At 40.2% G+C, this 18,428-nt stretch overlaps 2 protein-coding genes across 8 annotated transcripts in view; both read right to left on the reverse strand.

Moving 5' to 3' along the window:
- Window positions 1-635: 635 nt before the first annotated feature.
- On the reverse strand, window positions 636-3,678 carry LOC116041728 (PAK4-inhibitor inka1-like). 6 transcript variants are annotated; one of them, XM_031287770.2, is made up of 3 exons: window positions 3,452-3,678; window positions 3,314-3,342; window positions 636-1,740 (listed from the first exon to the last, which is right to left on the reverse strand). In XM_031287770.2, exons 2-3 carry the CDS (start codon window positions 3,329-3,331, stop codon window positions 760-762), a joined length of 999 nt encoding a protein of 332 aa, XP_031143630.1. In that variant the 5' UTR covers window positions 3,332-3,342; window positions 3,452-3,678; the 3' UTR covers window positions 636-759. The 6 variants fall into 6 exon arrangements, with proteins under 6 accessions (XP_031143630.1, XP_031143632.1, XP_031143631.1 ...); XM_031287772.2 differs by having other exon boundaries at window positions 3,460-3,630; XM_031287771.2 differs by having other exon boundaries at window positions 3,314-3,339; window positions 3,454-3,630.
- Window positions 3,679-8,063: 4,385 nt separating this feature from the next.
- LOC116041528 (guanine nucleotide-binding protein G(i) subunit alpha-2-like) overlaps window positions 8,064-18,428 on the reverse strand; it is a 67,561-nt gene continuing 57,196 nt past the window's right edge. Inside the window, exons 3-9 of one of the 2 annotated variants that reach the window (XM_031287441.1) lie at window positions 18,211-18,352; window positions 14,811-14,971; window positions 12,590-12,718; window positions 10,195-10,324; window positions 9,851-10,004; window positions 9,148-9,362; window positions 8,064-8,900 (exon numbers count right to left, since the gene is read on the reverse strand). In XM_031287441.1, the coding sequence (XP_031143301.1) occupies window positions 9,172-9,362; window positions 9,851-10,004; window positions 10,195-10,324; window positions 12,590-12,718; window positions 14,811-14,971; window positions 18,211-18,352 (907 nt within the window). In that variant the 3' untranslated portion in view covers window positions 8,064-8,900; window positions 9,148-9,171. Of the gene's footprint in view, window positions 9,008-9,147; window positions 9,363-9,850; window positions 10,005-10,194; window positions 10,325-12,589; window positions 12,719-14,810; window positions 14,972-18,210; window positions 18,353-18,428 lie in introns of both variants that reach the window. The other variant, XM_031287440.1, reaches the window with a different exon arrangement.

Below are 18,428 nucleotides of genomic sequence, written 5' to 3' on the forward strand. Positions count from 1 at the left end.
CTCCATCTGCAAACAGCTGCTTCGCCTTTTCTTTACCTCTTTCTGCGTGGACGCATGGGGAATTACCTCATCAGGCACACAGTGCTCTGTGTTGATACAGCCTCTGTTTCTGGCCTGTAAATAGCTACGTTGCCCTGTTTAAAGCCTCTCCAAAAAATTAAACATTTTGTTGAGTAAGAACAGAACTTATTTTGAGAACATTGAGTCCCTTGGTATCTAACAAGCATGCTTCAAAATGTGTTCAAAAATTAACTTTACAAACTCAAATGCCCTTATTAGGCCTGGAATGACTGCCCGTCTACACATTTGAGATATCATGTTTTCAATTCATCTTTTTTATTATACACCAATGACACTGAACTGAGCATCTACAAACTCCACCATGCCTACCCAGAGTATTATATTACTAATGAAAACAAATGAACCTACATTTATTTGCTTTAGACAGTAAAAACCTCCTTTAATTCACCAGTGAGGAGTCAGTGTCTAACTGTAATGAGCTGTAATGAAATTCAGATGACTATGGCAGATGTCTTCTGGGAATTCAAAATGATATCAACAAACCACATATTCTGTGTCACATGCAATGAAATGAAAAATGAAAAAATATTAAAAAAAAAAAAGAGTATGTAGAGTTTAAATTATGAGAACATCTTTATTTCTATTAGCTTAGTCACAGCACATAAGAGGTGAAAAAACAGTCATATCAAAATAAATTGACTGAGGATTGTCCGGTCTGTACACGGCTTTACATGAATGTCAGACGTATCCAATGATATCTTTGCAGATGATGGGCTGTCGGCTGCGTGATTTCAGGAGGGCTGCAAAGTGGTAAAAATCTGTCTGCGTCTCATTAATGCCTGAGTGAGACTGGTGGAAAAAGGGGACTTTGGGCTGTGATGCCACGACTGGACAAGACAGACGTTTTGGAGCGTTTGCAGTTCTGTTAACATGAGCAGAGTCTGTCGATCTCATCCTTACTCTGTCCTCTACACTCTTAGAAAAGCCGACCAGTTTGCTCCTCATGTTGACAAAGAAACCTCTTCCCAGTCTCCTTCCTGAATTTGGCTTCAGCTGAGTGGGCTCAGGACAATCTGGCAAGTCCATCCAGTTCTGTATGAGGTCTGCAAAGCTGTTGTCGCCCAGAACCAGAGGTTGGCGGTTGCGTCCTCTGGTCAATAAAGAGTTTGTCCAGTCTTCTGGGTCGCTGACCTCAAACGATGTCCACCTCTCCAGACAGGCGTCAGATGTGGATTTGGGTCGAATGCGTCCACTTGGTGCTCTGTTTGTGCGGAGACAGGCTGAAGATGACACCCTCACATTCCTGGTCCTCCTGAGGACCACCCCTTCGTCCTGCCAGGATGCCTCAGAGTAGCCTGAATCAAACTCCAAACTTTTCTGACTGCTGGGAGAGCCCAGGTCCAGTCTGAGGCTCAGGCCCAGCCGGCTGCTCGAGTCATCCTCGTCTTCCTCCAGAGGACTAGACAAGCAGCAGGCGGAGTCGTACGTACTGGCCGTGCTGGCATCAGATATCCGCAGGCGTGTGCGCTGCTCTCGCTGCAATGCTCGCTGCTGACAGGCACGTGCCACTGCAGAATGGCGCACTAAAGCTGGGAGTTGGGTGCTGAGGGGGCGTCTGGCTGCAGGGCAGGTTTTCTGTAGTTGTTTCAGGTCTTGCAGTGACCTCATCATGTACTGCATCTGCTCCCGTAAGCAGTCGCCGGACTCACGCAGGCAGAGCTGAGGAGACAAAAGAGAGGGGGTAAGACAAATGTTGTCAATAAATCACACACAATGGCACATAAGTACACAGAGCCAGCAAAAGCTGGAAACTGAACATTTCTTGGTCTTTCTGATGAGAGTTATGTAACTGCAGAGTTCGTGGGCATGCTCAGGCTTGCTTGCAGGAAGTTTCTACCTATGAAAGAACACCTTTTCTCTTATTTTATTCTTGACGGCCAGCTGACCTGCTGTTCAAAGAACACGACTCTTGAATAGACAGATTTCAACACAAAGCAAATTCATCTGTCCGTTAATTTGCTCGACCACACCAACAACATAAGTGAACGCCCTATTTTCATTGACTCACACCGTGATTCAACTGAAAACCCAGACAGATGTTATTACATGGAGCGCTGTACCAATGTCTAACCTCAACTATTTCTCTACACACTGAGACAACTCCAGGAGCAAAGTAAAAACATCTGCAGTACATCAAGGAGTAACTGGCGTCTTGTGGATTTCTAGATTAAGCTACAGGGTTCCTGCCCCTTTAAGGGTGCAGCGTGCCCGCTTATGAAATTCACCAGTGACACTCAGAGGAATATAATACTCCTGTTTCCTCTCTAACTCACTGTGCTGATTGGTCAGAATCAGCCAGTGAGCAGCGGCCGCTCACTCTCAAACTCAAACAGGGCATAAGATCATGATGTGATCATGTGACAGTGTGTGTGTGTGTGTGTGTGTGTGTGTGTGTGTGTGTGTGTGTGTGTGTGTGCACGCTCATATATGTATTGTATATACATATTAGTACATATAAGTACTGCTTTCACATATGAGTTTGTTTGCTTCAATTAAATCAGATTCGACAACAGTGCTGCAACAGCGCTGCTTTAAAAAATAAGAGACTGAGCTGAGAGAGGTGAGATATGTACACTCAAACATCAGAGGAGAACCACAGGATACAGGTTCATATGTGGCCATGGAGGTCACATCCAACCCAAGCCAACATAACTAAATGTCATATCACCTTTGAACCTGTAATGACTTCCCTACTCTGAGTCTGCACACTCATTTTAAGAATGTGACCCTGCTGCAAGACCTTCTGCACCCATCATAACTCTGTGAGATGTTGCAAGAACTTGAGAAAGTACCTAAAGCTTATAGTCATGGAACAAACAACGCATGGCATAATACTACCAAACTAAATATTTGATCATATAGGCTAATGAAAATAAACTAGGCCTACTCATTAAACGCAGTGAATGTCCGTTAAAAATTTCCATATGCTGCAGAATCAATGATTTACTCCAACAACGCTGTTTTTGTGTACAAACTCATGACTTCACACTATAGAGGCATCTGAGCATCACTGACCGTTCTGCCGTCTGCTGCATTGACATATGTTTTCTCCATATGTTGGAAGACTACCGGATTGATCTTCTATACTCAAATATAGTTCATTTACAATATCGCTCGAGATGAGCAAATAATTGCAACCGCAGAAATAAAATAAGAAAAAGAAATAAAAGTGCCTCGCTTTTATAGTAGGCCTTAGATTATAAAATAGATTATAAAGAGAAAACGAACTCACCATCTCCTCTCCTCTCATCTGTAAAACTCCTGCAAGAAGAATTATGAACCAGTTTTAAAACAGGACCACAGGCATTATCACTCTTTAAGAAATCACAACGGCGTATAAAAAGTAGGCAACACAAACACACACACACACACACTCACTTCTAATGTAGCAGCCTCCGTCCAGAAGAAATCCTATGTACCATTAAAAGAAGAAAATGTCCCGGTTCGTTCAGAAGGTGTTGCGGGCTACAGCGTCACCAGAGGGGATCCGGTCCTGACTCCTCGAACAGAGGCAGATGTGCTCAGTGAAATGTTCAACCCTGCTCGCCTCCTTTTTTACAGCCTCGCGCGCTGCAGCCAGTTACAGCGACTTGTGTCTGAATAAGCCAATCAGAGCGCAGGAAGCTCACACAACTCATTTACAAACCCACCTCTGCTTGCAGCTAAACACAACCGCATGCATGCAAGAGATGCAAAGAAATAACCCTAATAAATGATATCTTAGACCACCACAGGATTAAAAAATACTGTTTTCCCTTCTTACTCTTATCACTTGAGTGTATCAAGTTTAGAACTAAACTAAACTTGATACACTCAAGTGATACTGGAGATTAGCTGAGTAGCCTATAAATGAAGGAGACCATCAGAAATCTTTAACTTCAAATTCATTTCACTTCATGTTTTTGTTAAATTGGGTGAAATAAACCAGTTATAAATCATGGAATTACTTTCTGTGGTCCCTTCATGTGAGTTTGTTTGTGTCTTAAAGCCTAACACTTTGTAATTGTGTCCATGACTTAATTTATTACATTATGATCTATCTTGTTCATGTACTAAATACTTCCTTGATCAAGCATTTCTACAAAATGACAGGTAATCTTGTAGACAATTTGCAGTACAATTTCCCCAACCATCCAAATATATTCTGTTTACTATCATAGAATACTTAGAACCCCATCACATATTCACATTTGGAAAGCTGTAATTTTGGATTTCTGGCATTTGTTATTCAGCAATTCATTATTTTTTTGTCAATTGATTAATCCATTAATGGACTAATAGTTTTAGCTCATGTATGATGCATTTGTGTGTGTAATTAAACTTAGTGAAAATGCAGGCGAGATATGTTTTGAATTCCTTATCAATTATTTTTCTTTTGTATGATTGTTTTAAGATCACATTGCAATAAAAATAATTTAAAACCATTGAACACCTTTTTTGGCTGCTTGTAATTTTAGTAGATTAACACAAGCTTGTCCTACTGGTGGCTCATTGTGAATCACTGATTCAGACCATAAACAAAATACCTTCAATGTAAATGTGATAATCTGCACCCTAATTGGGCACTGAGCCCGTAACCCTGACAGTCGTTTGGCGCTCGACCTTCTATTCACACTATTCAGTCAATGGATGTTTATGCAAATCTGAGAGGAATGCATCTCGTCACTACTGTTGGGGGTAGATCCAGATCTGATGGCCTGCTGTTCAAGTGCAGATTTGTCTCCACAGCCAAGTCCAACATTAGCATACAGGTACTTGTGGCATGTCCAAACCTGCTTGACAAACCAACTTGATCCTATAACACATACATATCACACTATTCTCATGTGACTCTTTCAGGGAGATTTTAAACACAGAATAAAATGTTGTTTAGCTTTTCCCTATGGAATTCTCTGTCTAATCCTTCCACATATTTCACTTACAGCTTCAATATACAGTACAAGCTACACTACAGACTAACATTAGAGTTTGGAAATAGTCATTTGACAAAGTGCAAGATCCTAAAAACTCCAGGCTTTCACTTATACCAGCATTATGTTTCTAAAAAAAAAAAAAATACAACATAAAGGATGGTGCCTCTGCATCCACTCTAAAAGCCCATTCACTCTACATTGTGCATTAAGTAATTACACAGGGCTGCTAATGGAGTTGTGATTATTTCAATTTTCTACACAGGTCACCCTCTATTCTGAGCATCCCTGCTTTCAGGAATGCCTAATGGATATAATTATTATATGAGTTGGTACTTGAACACAATCCATGCCCATTAAGGTCACCGATGAATAGTTTACTCTTCTTTTTTATAATACTTCATTTTATAATCATGCTGATGTTTTGTCATAAGTTTTCGCTTGACATTAGATTCATGCAAATTGCAGTGGTGATGGTCATTGAGGCTGAGCCCTCAGATAATGAGTATTTGGTTCTGTTGTGTTCAGTCTTAAGGCCAATTTATGCTTCTGCGTTTAATCGACGCCATGGGTATGTACGTATAGGTACGTGGAGATATGCCGAACCCTACGCTGTAGCCTTACAGCTCCAGGTACAACATCATCAGGATGAAGTTTTAAAGCATCAGATTTTATGTTTGTGGGTCACTGTCGTTCAATGAGTCTCTCATTTCTGGCTTTGGGTTAGAATCATTAACAGATAATATTGATTCATTAATTTAAGAGGAAAGTTCATCCCAAAATCAAAAAATAAATATTTTTCTTCATACCTGTAGTGCTATTTATTAATCTAGATTGTTTTGGTGTGAGTTGCCCAGTGTTGGAAATGTCGGCATTAGAGATGTCTGCCTTCTCTCGAATATAATGAATCTAGATGGGACTCGGCTTGTGGTGTTCAAAGCGCCAAAAACAACAACAACAAAAATCTCAACAGCAATGGCTGTTTCCAAAAATTATGACCCGGTTACTTAACATAATCCACAGACCTGGTTGTATGCAGTTTCTATTTTCTTTCTAACTACAGCCACCAACCGTGTCATGAATGAGAGGCTCGTGCTAACTTGTGGAGATTAGTTTATAGCTATCCAATACTGTTAGCTAACATTACAGCTCAACCGAGGAGGACACCATTAATGTTTACATCTCACAAGCCGAGTGTCATCTAGACATCTCTACGGACAATATCTCCAACACTGGGCAACTCACACCAAAACAATCTAGATTGATAAATAGCACTACAGGTAGGAGGAAAACTATGTTTTGGGGTGAACTGTCTTTTTAAGGCAACATTTCAACATGAGAAATGGCTTATAAACAAATAAATGTACATTTACTTTGACATATTTACCAAATTGAACTCAACAAAACCTTTTATTTTACTGTGTGCAACAACTGAAATGCTATACTGATTTTAAACCAGGTGTTTTGTGTTTCTGAGAGGCTGAATGAGAGAGGGACTGGTTGAGTCTTTCAGATGTAGAACTGCAGCGCCCTCTACAGAAAGCACTGCTAAACTGGATTCAATCAAATCAAGTGCAGTTTTCCCTCACTTTTTTTCTGTACAGGATGGTGGTAGTGTTTCTATTTCTGGCTTGATCTGCTGCTGTTTTTCATTGGTTATTTTTAAAATGTATACAGTACTTATCATATTGCCTTCATATCCTTGACTATTGATTGTTGCTGTTCATTTTCATAAGTGTATTCCTGTAACCTGTGTGTTAAGGCCTGCCTGCAAGCCAAGTTCAAGAAAAAATGTGTCCTGGTAACACTGTTCACAGTGACTCACAGACTGACTCACTGGGAGACAGATGCCAGTTGAAGCATACCAGTGGCAAGTTATATTGAATTGGCTAAAAAAAAGCACTGGTGGTAAAACCTTCCGAAAAATGTGCAGTTTCTGAGCAACCTTACCTCACCTATACACATGCAGTATTGTTCAACAAGAACTCCAATATTATGCGCCTACACTCATCAGTCCCATCCCTACTTTATTCAAACATCTCAAAATGAGTATTACTCTTCTGGAGAAGATTGACAGGATGAGTCTAAGGCTCAGTGCACTGGGAGCCAGTCATTAAGCTTTTTTATTTGTCAAATGAGGCTTTATAAATACTTATTAAATGGACAGACAATAAATATTGGTCTGTCCTCGTCATTTCTTCTCTTCAGATGGTCTTTTTCGGTCTTTATATCATAGCCCGCATATAGCCAGTGTAAAAAAACTATCCTTTTTACAAAAGTAAAAGGAAAAAAAAAAAACTATTTATTTTTGAGCTAGACAATGTGCTTCTCCACCCTGTCTTTTATACTCATTGAAAGCAAAAATCTTTTATTCAACAAAACAGTGTAGAGTGTTAAGTCCTGATCATGGTGTTTTACATTATTTACCAATTAGGTAGTCATACTTAATAGGCACTACTTTGTTTGAAAAAAAAAAAAAAACAAGCATACCTGAAGGCAAAACTGAGCTGAATAAGACTGACCAAGTAAGTCTGGACACTACGAAGAGTAAAGAATTGATGGCTGCACTTTAACAGTCCACTAGATGGTGCCATCAGCCAGTTTAAAGACATGTCTTCAGTAGGAAGTTGTAGTTTGGTTGACCTGCATGTGTCTGCATAAAACTGAATCATTATACCAAATGTGTGTAAACATTTTTAGACAAGGCCAAGGATATCAAAAAGGGTGGTCTATCCACGGTGGCCAATGTTAGCTTACTTTAGATATAAATTGCTTTTCAGCTAACATTATTGGGTTATTGACTTTCTGACTGTTCTATAATGGTGCTATTACTCCACTACATTTTAGTATTTACCACTATCCCTTATTTGTCACTTGTGTCCACAATGGATACTGTTCAGCAAAAGATCGCTTTTGTGGAAAATAATGATTATTTTAAACCCCAAGCATGTCCATTTATGTTTGAAATCTAATCCTCTTGTGTAACAGTACAAATGTGTGTGAAGTCCACCAAATCTTTTTTACAACAATGTTGTAATAAAACATAAAAGTAACAAAACTGAGAGGAAAAACTACGTGCAAGAGTCAACTGATCTCTACTTTTATTTAAATTAAATCATATAGGACTTTTAAAGCATTTTAATATTTACCAAAACACATGAACTGTTTTCTGAATTAGATTTTTGTCTCTCATTAATTATCACTATATATTCATAGGTGCTAGGCAGAAAATGCAAGAAAAATATAGGCGCACAGTAGGTCAAACAGTACTGAAAGCATTATCTAGGAATTGGTTGTAAACAGAAGTCAAGGCACAAACATACTGCAACAGACATGGAAATGGTACTATAAAAAGTGATAGAATGTTAGGTACACATACATACTTTAAATATCAGTTACATTTTTTTCTCCATAATTTCCCCCTGCTTGTGAAGTTCTTTTTTATTTTATTTTGTTCAACATTTTAACATTTTTTTATTATCATTTTTTAGGAATGTTAGATACTTTGTGCAGATTACAGAGCTAATATTTGCCATGTCGAGGCATGCAGAACAATATACGGTTTGGCTATGAATGATGAACATATGTAAACATAAAAAAGCACTTTCCTTGATCAAACATATTTATGTCCATGCCTGTGCTTCATCTCTTAAAAAATAAGCTTCATGTGATTAAAGGTTTAATAATTTGCACATCAGAATTTCTAAAAGTAAAATGAATGCATTTATATAAAAAAAGTTTTCCTTTGCCTCCTCTAGTAATTGAAAATGAAGAAGAAAACAAGAACAACAATACAATAATAAATGTTGATTTTTGTGGTCATAGCCCAAACAGTTAACGATACGAGAGACTGGATCAGCATTCGTTGAAATTCTGCGAGGCTCGTCGGGTTTTCAGTCTCTTAGGTGTCTTTACAAAAAGCAGATCAAAGCAGGAATTGTGGTTGGCCAGTGCAGTCATTCATGATGTGTGTATATTCCCCCTATCTTTATGGTCATCAGAACTCTTCAAGTAATCTAATAAAGCACAAAAACACACAAACACAAACACAAACACACACACACACACACACACACACACACGTCATTTCAAACAGGCTTCATTTGTGACTTCGTAGAGAGCTGAATCACTTACTGAGGCATTTCTTTGAACTCACCTTGACTCTTTCTCTGACATGTTTTTAGAAGAGGCCACAGTCCTTCAGGTTGTTCTTGATGATGACGTCAGTGACAGCGTCAAACACAAACTGCACGTTCTTGGTGTCGGTGGCGCAGGTAAAGTGGGTGTAGATTTCCTTGGTGTCCTTCTTCTTGTTCAGGTCCTCGAATTTGGTCTGGATGTAAGCCTGAGCCTCCTCGTACTTGTTAGGGCCTGAGGGACACAGAGTGTTAGGAGAGCTTGAGTCTGCTCAGGGGATCAGACAGTTCCAGCAGTTTCTTGAAGTGCCATTTTCTTCACAATGTTGAATTCATTATGCCTGATTTTGCCCAGCCTCTTAGGTTGTGCCTCTCTTGTATTACCATGACATTTGAGTCACACAGATAATAGATTTGTTTCTCTGAATAACAACTACCCAGCAATGTTTGAAAATCTGGAAGGTTGTTCAACAACTGCTCTTCTGGAGATATTTCTAGAATCCTCAAAGACCCTTCTAACCATCAGGGTTTAATCTTTTTCAGAGAAAAAGATGCACATCTTTGTGACGTGATGTGATGGGAATACATAACATGCTCAAACTGGGGCTGGATTAATTTTTTTCGATTTACTGACAGAATATTTTACTGGGTTTAAAAAACTGAAAAGGTTTTGTCATTCAGTTGGCTGTGTCCTGTGGTCGTATTGAGACGTTAAGACTGTACCGGTGTACTCGGGGAAGCAGATGGTCAGTGGGCTTTGGGCGATCTTCTCCTCGAACAGGTCCTTCTTGTTGAGGAACAGAATGATGGAGGTCTCTGTGAACCACTTGTTGTTGCAGATAGAGTCAAACAGCTTCATGCTTTCATGCATCCGGTTCTGGGTGGGATGGGCACAAATGTGGAGATAAAGAGATTATTAGAGAGCACAACTAGGGCACATAAAAGGAAATGAGTTCACTGAAAACCCAACCTCTCCTCCCAATTTCTATTATCCTGGGAACGGTCTCTCCTCTACTCTCTTTTTCATTTATATTTTTATAAATTGAAGGAGTCTAAGCTTAACTCACCATCTCCTCGTCCTCAGCCAGGACCAGGTCATAAGCGCTCATGGCAACACAGAAGATGATCGCTGTGACTCCCTCAAAGCAATGGATCCACTTCTTCCTTTCTGACCGCTGGCCTCCAACATCAAACATCCTGTGCACAGTATAAACATGCCGTTTGTATGGGAGAGCGGATGGGACTGAGCACAGGAGAAACAACACTTTTTTCATACAGACAGACAGCAGCTTTAAGGTCTCCCTCTGGAAACGCGTGTGCTCTCTCTCCCTTTCTATACAGTCAATTCTTTCTCTGCCTCCTCCTCTCTTCAGGACTGGGTGTTTCACTGCACAGGCCGTGTCATTTTTCCTGGCATTTGTTGGCATTTTGGTTCAGTGCAGTTGCTGTGGTAACAAGTGGTCTTAAGGCAGATTGAAACGTGGCAGCCATAGACCGTTAATATTAATGGACAACGCATCCGGTTCGGCGAAGTGCTGCAAATGCGGAAGTGCCTTAAACCTGCATTCTATCTGAATTCCAGTAGGGGGAGACACATGCGGTTGCAAAAGGAGGTCGGATTCTGTAGAAGTGTATGAGAAAGTGACCCACTTCTCACTTGATTTATTACCTCAGTAAACATTTTCATAATGAGTTTATGGTCTCAATCGCTAGTTTTAAGTCTTCTGCAACACAGAATGATGTTCATTTTTTTGAATTATGGTCTCGTTGATTTTAAAATCGGCGATAAAGCAGGGGGTGTTTTAGGGCGTGGCTGTGATGTGATTGCCAGTGTGTAACGTAACGTAGAGTGAAAGTGTTCCTCCCTCACTCCTCCCTCTCGTCTAAAATGGTCACATCCGCAACCAGGATGGCTGCACCCGTAACGGCAAACTCGACGACTCATAGCAGATCTCCACAAACCAACGGGTGACGTCACACATGCTCTGTCCACTACAACTTAAAAAACTACTACTTTACAGTCTATGGTGGCAGCGGCAGGCTTTTCACTGAGATCCTATGTGACTTATTCATGAAGATGGAGGATACCTAGATGGATGAGGGAGGATGCTCGTCTGGACGGTGCCACACTGGTGATTTTCTCCATCTAACATTGAGAGGAAGCTTTTCATCTGGCAGCTAAAGGTAAGAGTGTAACCATTTGCCAGCTTTACAGTATGCCAAGTAAGCAGAGCTCCTTATAACAGTGACACACTTTAGACCGTTTACCTCAACAGTGTGCTCATCTCCAGCACTGCAAACACAGGCTAAATATATCACGGCAGTGCAGCACTGAAGAGGTGCTGGAGGTAAACATATGCTAGTTGGATTTGATTTAGGTCTTCCAAAGAGAAATAAAATAAATCAGGACATATGAGACTTAAGTATTACCCACAGCAGGCACAGAAGCACACACAGCGTTTCATTTCCACGGTCTTGTTAGAGCAGATAATATTAGTTGTTTTTAAAGCGACTAATGTCTCCATCAGATATAAAGGACAACAAGTTTGTGTGTGGTGTGAGGGCTGACTTCAGATTTCTTTATCTCAATGGGGAATATATGTCGACAGAACACATAAACACAATGCAAAACATTTACATTGTACAAACGAGACAACTCCTGAGAAGCGTGGCTGAAAACTGGCTTTCAAAATAAACTACATTTATTTGTGTAATCCTGCTGTGGTAACAACTCACTTAAAAAACTGGGATAACACAAAAAGAAAGCAATTCATGTGTTTTCACTAATATGTTTGTCCTTCACTGAAGGTTTCTCCCCACTGTAACAGTATTGAGTGGGACGAGCCGTTTGGGTGAAAGACATCTTGAGCTTAGCTGCTGAAATGAGATCGCAACGTCACAAATCGGAAAACAAATGTTAACCTTTCTGCAAACTTTATTGACTTTCCAAAACGGGGAAGCTCTCTTAGTACAAACATAAATGCATGACTATCAACAGCATTTTTTTCACAAGATATGCATTTTCGATTGCTTGATCATGAAGTTTAAAATCTGTTATTATTATCTTTGAATAACAGTGATGCATTGAGAACGTCTTGGAGATTAAAATGGGGTTCACTGCAATGATGGTGGATACATAATGCTGAGCATGAGTTTAATCCAATAACTGCTGTCACCTGCTGAGCCCTGAAGGCATCTCGCCCTCTTTGATCAGTTTAGTTACTAGATGATGATCTAAAAAAAAATTACATATTACATATGTGTCTCTTTTCTTTTTGAAATAGCACATCTGCTTTTTAGTATTTTAGCAGAGGCAGTTGTTTAATTAATTACTGGTGTATGGCCTTTTGCAGCTGAAATTAAATGTTGAGCTGTACAATATAAACCAATTTGCACCTTTAACAATTTCAACAGTGTTTCACAAAGTAAGCAGTTGAAGAAAACTGTAAACGGGGATCTTACTTGAAGTGCAGGTCCTTGAAGGTGAAATGTGTTTCCACAATGCCCGTGGTCTTCACTCTGGTCCGCAGCACATCTTGCTGTGTGGGGATGTAATCTGGCTTGCCTATCCTCTCCAGGTCATTTAGATAGCTGATGGGAACACATCAGGAAAACATTTTCTGAAACTTTATATCTGCTGACATTCTGAATGCCTTAAGAGATATGCAACAGCTCTACTCACAATCCATTAATTGGTAATTGGTCCGTGAGAACGAACAATGCTATTGAATACAAACACTTTAAAGATGTAAATCACACACTGCACTATCCCAGCCATGGGAAAGCATCAAAATAAATAAGATCAAAATAAAATAAGTTAAGCATGGTAAGGAATAGCTATGACATGCTCATCTTTTCATATCCTTGCACAAAAGACAGTGACTTTTGTTCAAACCCTCTGATATACTACGACAGCCAGGGCATGGCATCCAATTCAGTGTTAGAATATTACTATCAAACATTCATTTTCTCTTAGTTGAAAGGAAGGTATCGGCCCTTCAATGTAGTGTTGACATTGTGCTTTGTTTGACAATATTGTCTCCATATTTTGTATTGTTTTTAATCTATTTAGAAGGTGTGTGTGTGTGTGTGTGTGTCAACAAGTCTAGCCATGTGATAAGATGTGAAAGGGACTTTAGTCTGCTGATCAGTTCTTTTCATAATCATTTTATGGCTCACGCACCTCGTGGCGGGAACACCATGGCGACCATAAACCTAGCTTTAATGTGACACTCTCACCGTGGGACCTCCCTCAGATGCCCCTTTCACACAGCCTGTTCACGGTGTGTGTGTGTGTGTGTGTGTGTGTGTGTGTGTGAGAGAGAGAGAGAGAGACAAGGGCCAAATAAAGCAATCTGAAGTCTGATAAAAGCACTTAATACAAGACCGCAATCAACTTTTACACATATAGTTATCATAGGAGACGCACAAAAAGCTGTATTGTATTGTATGTCATTCTTTCAGCACAGTATTCAACCGCATAAAAAAAGACAATGTTGTATAACAAAGTGTTGGTGCTGGATGTAATCCCATACGAGCCGCAGCCTGGGTGTAGATATTAGAGCCTCCGCAGCACTACTTCATGCCACGTGTTTGACAGTTTAATCTTAATCCTGCTCCCCACAGAGAGAGGTTTAGGCTGCTTTTGTAGTCCACACATAGATCAGATATTGTAACACTGTTTGATTTGGCCATTGGGTTTATAAAACTTGAAGATTAATTGAATTTGGTCGGCTTACACTCTACAATGAAAAAAGGTACTCAACCTTAGTGGGACAGAGAATCGTCACTGGCAAAATAATGGTCGTTTCATAAGGTTTTACAAAAGATTTCAAAACTACTACATTTGTTTAACACTCCCCTGACAGTTTACAGCACATTCTGGAGGAGTCATAGTATCATTAAAGGCTGTGTGTATTAAACAGAAATCAGTGCAGTTAATTCCTGCTGCAGCTTGCAGGCAGCTGGTGGTGAACGAGGCTTAGGCTCTCTTGTTTTCACTGGATTTCCATTTCAGAGCAGCAGTGCATCCCAGAGGATCAGAGTGATAACCACCTCTCACCAGAAGCCTCTCACAATTACCTCGCACTCTCCCTGCTCATTATACTGGTACATTATGGCAACGGGGCCAAAAACTGCTCAGAAATGAGGGGCATTAAGGTAATTAAGAGCTGCGGAGAGAGGCTGAGGTTGCAGTGTTGTTGTAGATCAGCGACGCAACTTGTCTTAAGAGTGAAAACCACTGGTTAAACAAAACAGTAATGCCTTCACTATTAATAACTGTAGCTGCTCTCTATGGGGGCCTTTTGACACAGTCAGTGCTGTCATTGAGGGAAATGTAGTATGGCATTTTAACAATAAGTCTAATAAAATGATCAAACGAAATCCAGCAGAGAAAAGTACTAAAGCAGAGCAGAGCATGGCGTTAGTGTAATAGATAAAGAGAAAAGGGGGATGAAAAGTAACAGTGATAAACCATAATATTTGGCCGGCACGGCCAACTTCGGAGGAAGTTGCAGGTATATTAAAGATCATCACTTATTTCTGATGTGCGATTATCAGCGGCAGTCTGTTGAAAGTCTGGTCACCAAGGTTTTCTGTGCATAATAATGCACATTTTATTTTGAAACACAATGATCCATATAATAGCCTTGATGTTATTGTATGTTATTAAGGCACTCACTAGGCTGCTGAGTCATTGAGCTGGTACTCTCGGGCCCGTGTGAAGCAGCCTTGGACGCCGCCGTCAGCCCACAGTCGTCGGATGATGTTGGACAGTTCTTCTGGCAGGATGCCCTGCTCCTCTGCTGCTGCTGACAGGGCAAACAGTTGGCGGGCATCGTCCTGACAAGTAAAGACACACACCATTAGATAGAGTAGGTCTCTGAAAAAGACATCAAGTGTATTAACCCTCATTATTTTTCTTCACTGGACAAAGCTGATAAGCTCGACACTGCAGAGCTTTATTCAGGACTTTCTTTTCACATGGCTAGAATCTCTTGCAAAGTACACTAATGGTGGGCCTCATTGCATTTTATTACTCAGAATTGCGGTGAAAGGAGTGTTTACAGTATACGGTCTTTACAGCGCTGTTCTCATCATTGGCTAACTGTGACAAAAGTGATTTGGAATGTAATGAGCAGTAACAAGGAAAACAAACAAAAAACAGAGCAAAGCCTCTTCGGGCTGCTCATTTTCTGCATTAACTTGCCTGGCCAACATAAATAAGATATGGTGAGTGGTTGTCAGCATACAAACTGTAGCTTGCTGTTGTTGTTGCTACCAGTGTGTGCTTGTGGTAATTGGTGCTTTAAAAAAATAGCTTTATTTAGAAATTGCAGATAGGAGCTAGGACCACTGAAAAACGTTCCACAATGGAAACAAAAACAGCATTTTTCTTTCCATGTTATGTATTTCGAAGTTCCTGCAGCCCTATGCACTCCATACAAGTCTGATTTGACATGTCTTTTGAGTAACTACCGGTAAGCTTCAATCAGATTGCGCAGGAGGGAAGTGAAGAAACAGAGCAAAGTCAACAAAAGAGTGAGCAATAGTATGACCAGAAATTATGTATCTTGTTGTATATTTGCCTAATTGGCCCTGGGCCATCACCTAATCATCTGCCATCAAACTTTGCACTGTATTGCAATCTATTAAAGTGCAGTGCCCTGGAAAACAGATGCATCAAATGATAGACATTAATATTTACATGAATAGTATTTGCAATTAATTAAATGCAACAGTACTTGCATTTATTAACCTGACCTACCTATAATAAGTGAGCAGGGAGGCATTCTGCAACTGAACTTCGCTTACTAACTAGGAGCACAAGAAGGGCCCTTCGTGTTTGACACTGGACAAGGGCTTATATAAACGTTTGATGTCAGGAGTACAAAATACAGAATACCATGGCTTTCTGATACCTACGCTGTCCTTCACCAACACAAATAACAGGCCTTCAGTTAACCTGAAGTAGTCTTATAATACAGTCATCAACATGTTTGCAACTTCTGATGTGAAATCACTTGACAGTGAGTCATGGAAGAAATTATACACATTTGATAAAAATCCAACATCACATATCTAGACAAGTGCATTGAGTTTGCACTATACCAACTGCTATTTGGTTACTAACAGTTTGCAGCAATTGTCATGTTTGGCAAACAATGAAAGCAGTTTGTTCTTTGTAAAAAATAAAGAGATCAGACAAACCAGTTCAGTCACACGCTGATTTCAGAATATTACTGGATGCTGACTGCGTCCCCTCTAGCTGTGAGACAGACATTGTCTTTTTAATTGAAATCTGTGAAATCTTCCAGGATAATGAAAGCTCTCTGTAGGCCGTTGCAGTGGGTGAAGGTGTAACTCAAATAAACTAATTCACTCTGTCCAGCAGAACATGTCATACAGAGCTAGCTACATTGGCAGAGCCAGTCCTGACATATACCAGGTAGTCAAAAAGCTCTTTCTACATAAAAAATGCAACATCTTTTTTTATTTTTTATTTGGAGACGACAAAAGTATCAAAGATGTAAAAAACAAAACTGCAAAGTAAGGATTATTAGGGTTTAAAGAAAAATATGCCTGGATTGCCTGCATTGCAGAATGCATGTTTTAGTAAAATGCTACCAAGCATAGTAAGAGTATCCACTACACATGACACACTGCTGCTTTATTACTTATTCCAATTTAGCAAAGTTGAGAGTCTGAGGTAGATTGGGTAAGCCCAGCCCGATCTGCTGGCGATTTGATTTCGCCCTGCAGCTCAGGCTGGAAACCTGTAAGTTTATCTATCCTGCTTCCGTTACAATTTTGCGGGGACCAATCACAAACTAGCTTATCCACCTGCCGCGCGACCAAGCAGCTTTTTGTTTACATTCAACAAACCAGCCACCGAAGCGCAGCAACCCGTTGCTGCTGCTGTCGCTGCTACATCACCCGGATCGTTGGTCTGATCGGTTGAAGGACTATCCAATTGCGTACAGTCATTTGAACTATGCCCCTTGATCACGCCTCTTGCGCAGTAGAAAATACAGAGCAGACTCCCCAGACTAATGTTCAATCTTAAAGGATTGAGCTTGGTCTGGTGATAGCCAGACTAAGTCTGAGGAACAGGTAGGTCAGATTTTCCTGTGAAGCATTTCCATATCCTTAGAAACATAGCTCTAAGTTAATAGCAACAAAAACATACAATATGAGCTGAAATATGTGCCGTTTATTTGAATTGTTGGACTGTGTAAAATAAATGACAGTGGTTTTCTTTTTCTCTGCATTGTATCAATTCAAGCAGTCTTTTGAAGTTCACTTTGAGGCAGGAGTTGACGGATTACTGTATCATCTAACTAAAGATACTTCAATTAGAAATTAGTGGTCTGTGAGGATAGAATATATGATTCGTATGAGATGATGGGTCCGTAGAAAAATGCTCTCCTCTCTCATGAGTAATGCCTGAATTTTATCTTCCTGGGTGGAGAGGATTTACTCTTTTCTTTAACCACACACACACACACACACACACACACACACACACACACACACGGCATTGCAGAAGTCAATCTTAAAGCATCTGCTACCCAGAGTTGATTTCCAAGAAGAGCCTGTCACACTGCACCCGAGAGAAATTCTTGAGCTGCATAATTACTGCTCCCTTAAATCCTCAAGGCTAGATATGGGTGGTTAAGATGGAGAAGGAGTGGAGGCTTTGGCAGTGATTAGTAGAGATGATATCACTGAACTGAGTGCAGCCATATTACACTATAATTTAACAGGTTCCCAGAAGGTTTTGTTACTACCTTGAGAACAATATGGCACTTGAAGCTATGTCTGTTTTTAAATGTATCCGTGACTATGTGTTTATTAGGTTATAATACTTTTAATGAATCAAAAAAGAGGCACACTGCTTGAAGATGCTCTCTGGCTGACATGTCTTTCAAGTTTTGCAATGGCTTATGCTAGCAGCCGCACAATCATCTTTCTACAACAACGCTACCATCTTTGCTGTATTTCAAACACCATTTCAATTCCGTCTTGCTGCTGCGGTGACGACATGTAAAAAGTTACAAATTTCAGTGTCAGATACCTACCGCTCTAGTAGGTTCCTCATAGTCAACCTTAAGGTTGGCCATGGCTTTAATGATGGCCATTATGGACTGGATTGTGTTGCTGTAGACAACAGCTCGGTACTGCTTACACTCATCTTCTGAGTATCCATCCTCATGGATAATCCTGAAAACAGAGACCAGAGGGAGAGAGGGGATGTGCAAGAGGAAAAAAGATTAGTATGTCATTTCAGATATAATCA

Source organism: Sander lucioperca, chromosome 6 (genome assembly GCF_008315115.2).
Source record: "Sander lucioperca isolate FBNREF2018 chromosome 6, SLUC_FBN_1.2, whole genome shotgun sequence".
NCBI classification, from domain to species: Eukaryota; Metazoa; Chordata; class Actinopteri; order Perciformes; family Percidae; genus Sander; species Sander lucioperca.

Coding starts and splice junctions, on each gene's coding strand:
- LOC116041728 (XM_036002436.1), bottom strand. CDS start 2,215: ATGTACTGCAGATGTTTTTACTTTGCTCCTGGAGTTGTCTCAGTGTGT. Junction 1,741..2,089: donor GTTTTCAGTTGAATCACGGT/GTGAGTCAATGA, acceptor TTGTCTCCTCAG/CTCTGCCTGCGTGAGTCCGG.